The 6,173-nt window shown below is 37.1% G+C and overlaps 1 protein-coding gene across 1 annotated transcript; it reads left to right on the top strand.

The window, feature by feature from the left end:
* The first annotated feature begins 202 nt into the window (after window positions 1-202).
* On the top strand, window positions 203-4,201 carry lysmd4 (LysM domain containing 4). Its single transcript, XM_005798267.2, has 3 exons — window positions 203-267; window positions 1,737-1,999; window positions 2,080-4,201. The coding sequence occupies exons 2-3, from the start codon at window positions 1,751-1,753 to the stop codon at window positions 2,578-2,580; spliced, it is 750 nt and encodes a 249-aa protein (XP_005798324.1). The 5' UTR covers window positions 203-267; window positions 1,737-1,750; the 3' UTR covers window positions 2,581-4,201.
* Window positions 4,202-6,173: the final 1,972 nt, after the last annotated feature.

Genomic DNA, 6,173 nt, shown 5'->3' with positions numbered 1-6,173 from the left:
TATCGTATTTTGTTTATTTCTATTAATTATGATGATTTTATTCACATATTTAATGTACAGAAAAATGTACTTTTTGTTCGATATAGAAATGGCTTGTAATTTGCAGTTGGAGTCCAGGAGGTGGCGACATTGCATATTTCTTCGATGTGACAATCTGGTACAGTTCCACGAAAAAGTGGGCTAACCAGTAGCAACAGTTAGCAACTCGTCCAGAGCTAACAAGGCCAACCGGGAAGGAGCGATTTGCTACAGTTGCCAAAGCACAAGGTAATGAGGTACAAATTGCTTAGTATGGATCTAAAGAACTAGTTACCCTTAAATAGAACGTTTCCTTCTAGTGTAACTACCTGCTCAGGCTTTATTTGTGCCCGAAATAAACAGGTCGATGTGGCAGAAAGTTCGCCAACAGATCAGGAATAGCTAAAGCTAAACTTGTTAGCCAAAGTTTGTGCTGCATTCAAATGCTCCGCTAGAGCTCCGGGAATTTTTCCATTATTGAGTTGACTTTTGTTGTCACTTAATTTTTTATCACGTATTAGTGCCCCAAGGAGCAAGTGCGATTGGCAATTCAAATCACAGTAATGCCTGTTTTTATGTAGTTATAAATATGCAATTTAACCTTTTGCGGGTAAATTATCACCATATATCATGTACAAATAACTTTGAAAGTCCACGGGATGCTGGTTGAATTTAATGATTACCTGGAGCTTTTAAAGCAATAATAGGCGTCTTACATTAGAGTTGCGTGCTGTGATATAAGTGAATAAAGTCTGGTCATTGTTTAATCAAACGCAAAGCTAAATACCTACTTTATGATGAAAATCCATAAATTACCACATGTCAGCAAAATGTTCAAACGAGTGGTATTTCAAATGAAGTATTTTATTTCAGAGCATTGTACCTACAATCGATACCAAGATTCTGTATGTAAATTTAAATTGATACAGTTTTTATAGTTTCAACTATGGGTTAACATACAAAAATGTTGTCCAACAGTTAAAAGAAAATAAAAATACTTTGTGATGTAATTGTGAATAAATTAACTCTGTTGGATGGAATTTAGATGTTGCACTAGCTAATTAAGCATGCTCGCTTGTACCAAAATCAGATTTGAATTTTTTTTTTTGTTATTTAGGTTATATACAAAATAGCTTTTGAGGTAGATGTCATGTCATTGACCAATCTTTTTTATTTTCTGTATGTTTTGGTTTTGTTTTACTAGTCTCTGGAAGACTTGTCAAATCTGTAGTTGTAGCGGTATCTTTTATAGTAATATTTTCCAAATGCAAATCAAATATGTATAGTACTATGTATATTTTGTGAAAATATGCTATTAACATTAGCTGAAAATGTACTTTTATTTTGTAAGATCAACTTCAGGCCTCCCTGTTGGTGTTTTTATAATAATCCACAGCAGGTATTGAGCTGCTCTATTTGGGAAGCACGTAAGACGGTTAGTATGACCACAGAGATGTGAAAATAAACTGATCTAAATATAATTTGCTGTATTCCAAGATGAATCATAGTTGTGTGGTTGTTTATAACAAATAAATTGTCATATTGCTTAAAAGTTGCTTCCTCATCTGTCACTTGTGCCAGCCCAATATTTGGCAGATATGCTTTTTTGTACTGAATTATTACATTACACAAATTCAATAAAAGGAAATAATTTAAATGATGAGGCTGTGAAATCTTGGAGTAACCGCGCTGTAATGATTTGGGTTATTTATTTACAGGTTTATGTGTCGTTATGTGGAGGGGGGAGCATGGCCCGCAGGCGTTCCAGGCCCCTGTGGATGTTCATGCCAGTGCAGACGGGCAGGTGTACATGTTCAAGAGGAGGACAAATGAGTCCGCTGTGTCCTCGGACGATGAGGAGCTCAGCCTTATGGAGACAACGCAGATGAAACAAGACAACGTGAGGAATGTCCAGCTGCTGGAGCGAGAGGTTTTAGATGGCGATAGCCTTAACAAGCTTGCCCTGCAATATGGCTGCAAGGTAAAACAAAACAGATGATCTTGTAGCTTTCTTAATTTTTTTAAAAACAGGGTTTCAACAGGTCACATTTATATCCACAGGTTGCTGATATAAAACGGGTTAACAACCTTATGCAAGAACAAGATTTGTTTGCACTGAAAGTCATCAAAATACCAGTTCAGAAGCACAGCTTTTTGACAGAATCACTCTCAGAACAACATGATGCTCAAGAGGAAGTACCTTGTTCTGCTCATGATAGAGCTCCATTTGAGCCACGTGTGCAGGATGTCACAGACTTTCTAATGGAGGTAGACAGCGATATGGACAAACTGATTCAGACCACAACTGATCATGAAGAAGATTTCTCAGAAAACGCTGGGAGATGGAAGAGATGCGGTTTTGGAAGAAGGCGTGTGATGAGTCACGGCGCGGACTGGGGAATCCAGTGGTGGAACGCTTTAATAGCCATGCTGTTAATAGGGATTGTTTTGCCATTATTTTATTTGATTTACTTCAAAACTAGGGTCAACGGAGTAGTCTCACCAACTGTTTCTCAGTCATTTGTCTCCTCTTCGAACACAACACAGACACACAGTAGCTAAACAATTTTATGAACCTGAGAGATCAGGTGAATAAAAATCTATAATCCTTTTATATTTGAATAAAATATAAAAGATAAAAATAAGACTGAAGCTAAAAGTCTTTAGAAACAGGCTTAAGAAAATTTGTGTCTGGATACCAACAGTGAATTTCAGTTAAATTAATTCAATCAAAACTTTATTGCAATAAAAATATATTTAACCTCTTACAGATTTCTTTGCAAGCTCATTTTATCGTCAGAAAAAAAAACACCCTGTACAAAGAGAATATTTGAAGAGGGTGTCACATATAATTTGATTTAATACACTTCGGGGGAAAAGCTTTCCAAACCAACCTGGCTCTGTGAAAACGTAATTCCCCTTAAACCTTATAACGGGTTATGCCTCCTGGTTATGTTGGCAGTTGCTATCAGACAATTTAGTACTTTGAAAGTTAGTTTTTCGATAATCACTGTTATGAGGAAATTTCTTTGATTTTTCTGTAACGAATCTGTTTTTAAAGTAAACTTGATTTTCTTTTTCTTTTTTTTTTTGTAGAGATTCAGAGGTGAACTTAGTGGTGTGCTCTCAATCATTGTCCAAGTGCACTTGAGCTTAATGTCCTGAGCTGATGGCAGAAATGCTTCCTCAGGATGAGATAATTCATGATTTCATCAGTAATGTTTAATCATTCAGATCCTAAAACAGTGAAGCTGCTCCCAGACCATTACACCACCGAAACAGCTCTGAAACCCTTTCCAGACTGACGAATATTGTCATGACAAACTTTGTTTCATCTGGTAATGAATTCTTTACAACCAGACATGATGTGGCAGTAATCTGGCTTGGGTATGGTCTGTAAAACTGAATGTACTCACTAATGTTACATTTTTCTGACCATGAAATTGTTTTGATAACTTAAAACATTGTGACACAGAAATCTCTAAGAGGACAAATAACTGTTTCACAGCAAATTACAACATGAAGCTTGATTCAGATCCATTATTAGCTTTCTTGAAGTGAATTTCAAATCCTCCATACAGCTTCACAATCATGACCATGTCTCATCTGAATTATATTAAACATTTTAGATCCATTGCACTACAGTAAGATATTAGGTTTTTCCACCAGGAACAATAAACTTGAGCTGCTAAGCTGTCAGAACTATTCAAGTTTAAGCTGTATTTAAGAGATTTTAATGTATTCGTTTGTATTTGTTATTTAGCTGCCATAATGCACCTCATGCCTATTTGTCCAGAGCCTGACAGTGGTAAGTGTGATTGTTTACAGTAACTAGGTGTGCAATATAAGTAACCTGTTTAATCTTTATCTTACATCCTGCTACATGTGAAACAGAATGGGTTATATTTTTAAATAATTTATTCATTGATAATCAAAGCCACATTAAGTGCCTGATGACTTTCTCTTTGTGAGTTGAGTTTAAACAGCCTGAACAAAGAATGAACAGGTGCTCAGTTTCACTGGTTTGTTTACCTTTTGAAGTGTTTCAATATAAGACTGTTGTTAAAATTAGATTGATATCTCAAATACATAATGTTTTTAGCAAAATTTACATGCAAAATTGACATGTGTGAAAGTAATATTGTTTTCTGCTTGATCCAGATTAAACTCAAACTGAAAGTGGGAGTGTCTAAAATGTTCTCTGAAATAGTAATGTCTGCAATGCATTAGACATTGGTTCATATAAGATCTGCGTGCTATAATAACCTTGTGTAAAAACACTCAGGTATCACTGAATACGTGTGTTACAAGCAGTACTAAAATATATATTTAGTACAGCAGATTCCATGTCATTTGCTGGTGTTAGATTAGTGTGATTACTAATGTAGCTTAATTATTTATTATGCTGAAAATTAGTTAAATTGTAATAATTCAGTTAGTATTGATTCTCACTTACATCTAATGTATTCCTCCTTTAATTATGCAATAGATTTTCTGAAAAAGAAATAGTTTTCCTCTCAAATTGTTAAGAATAATGAATAGAAAACTATGCACCGTTATTAATAGTTATACCTCCTTCATTTAGAAATCAAGGCACAAGTCAGCACTAGATTTGCATGGAACCTAACAATTTTTTTTTATAATGGAAGAGCAGCTCAGATTTTTAGCTGTCTTACCTGTCTTCATCTTTTCAAAAGATGAAGAAATTTGAGCAGGCTCAGAACTGTAGGTTTGTATGGTAAATTCCCTTTTAGCTACTGAATATGCATGTTTGACTGCACTACTTCAAACAGAAGTACTAGAAGTGAGGGGGGAAACAAGCCTCAAAGCCTGAAGAACAAAAGTTGGAATTTGCTGTTCAGCGGCTGAGACTGCCTTTTATTATTCTTTGACCTCAGACCCCCATTTCATAACGTCAGCTCACAAACCCTGCTCTAGCTCCAGGCCACAGAGCTCTGGCACGCAGCCAGCTCCCAGTCTGAACTTATCCTGATGCTGATGTGTGTGTGTGCGTGTGGGTGTGTGTGTTTTTTTTTATACAGGAGAATTTACTTATGTATTTAGGGTGAATCTAAACAAATGTGTCGTGAGTCCATCAGAGTTCACACTTTGGGGCCGCCTTGGTTTCATGGGGCCGGAAGTTGGGGTTTATTCCAGCACATTTTTTTTACACTTCTGTTCTGAGGTGGGGGTCGAAGCTGAGCTGGCTCTGCTCTAACAAAGCACATCCATACAGTCCAGGAGGAGGGTAAATAGAGTGAAAAGATTCATGGCCAAACCCAAGCTCTGCAGCTTTAAGAAGTTTGCACACTTGAGCAGCTGGCAGTGGGCCACTTGGCCAACATAAACACTCCTAATCCCTTTTCCAAAGAGCTTTCAGCACTCATCTTTCTGGCACATCAGCCATTGACTCTCTTTTTTTTCTAAAATTCTTGACTGGCTGAACTTGCACAACGCTATCACCAAGAGGCGCTGTCACACTAAAAATAACCGCGTTGCTGGTTATATGGGGTTGATCATTATTCACTGCTAAGGTATGTGCCTTCTTTTGATTTTCACATGAAGTGAAACAGGTCTCAGTTTTCACTCTTTCTAAGGAGCAATGGGGGCTTAGTTCATGGTGTCACATTAACTTGAAACCAACAGAGGCATGCGGTGTTCATGATGGCAAACTTTTATATGCTCTTTATTCGTCATCTATGGGCTAGTTTAAATAAATGCATCTTTAAACAAGGATAGTCGCTCTTTTTGTGTGTCACTTTCCGCTGGCCTCTACCCTAAAGTGCCTTTAGAAAATGATAAAATTATAAAACAGGATTGTAAGTAATCTTAAATGTAATCAGGATATACTGTGTGTGAGGTTCTGAGGGCTGTTTCTGTGGGGGCAGGGAGATCCGGGGTTTTGATTTCCAGTGCTCCCAGGGGATTTGGCAGACACAGGGTAATTTGTAGTGAAGTTTCCAGCGCAGTTTGTTTTGCAGGTGGCTGAGAACGAAAGCAGGGCGTGGTGGGGAATGAGAGAAGCAAATTGCTGTCTGTGGGATGTGAATGTGCACATTGTTGCACAGCAGTGGGTTTAGTGTTGTGCAGGTATGACCCACGCTTGGGGCTGGAATATTGTTATCAGGATCTAGAAAAACATTATTATTTGTAAT

This window comes from Xiphophorus maculatus, chromosome 2 (assembly GCF_002775205.1).
Source record: "Xiphophorus maculatus strain JP 163 A chromosome 2, X_maculatus-5.0-male, whole genome shotgun sequence".
In the NCBI taxonomy this organism is placed as follows: domain Eukaryota; kingdom Metazoa; phylum Chordata; class Actinopteri; order Cyprinodontiformes; family Poeciliidae; genus Xiphophorus; species Xiphophorus maculatus.
Note: the sequence above shows the minus strand (reverse complement) of the source record. Positions and strands in the feature narration are given on the sequence as shown.

What these genes read in the sequence shown, in the direction of transcription:
- lysmd4 (XM_005798267.2), top strand. Translation starts at nt 1,751, where the DNA reads ATGTGGAGGGGGGAGCATGGCCCGCAGGCGTTCCAGGCCCCTGTGGAT. An exon ending in CCCTGCAATATGGCTGCAAG is followed by an intron (nt 2,000 to 2,079) that starts GTAAAACAAAAC and finishes TTATATCCACAG; the next exon opens with GTTGCTGATATAAAACGGGT.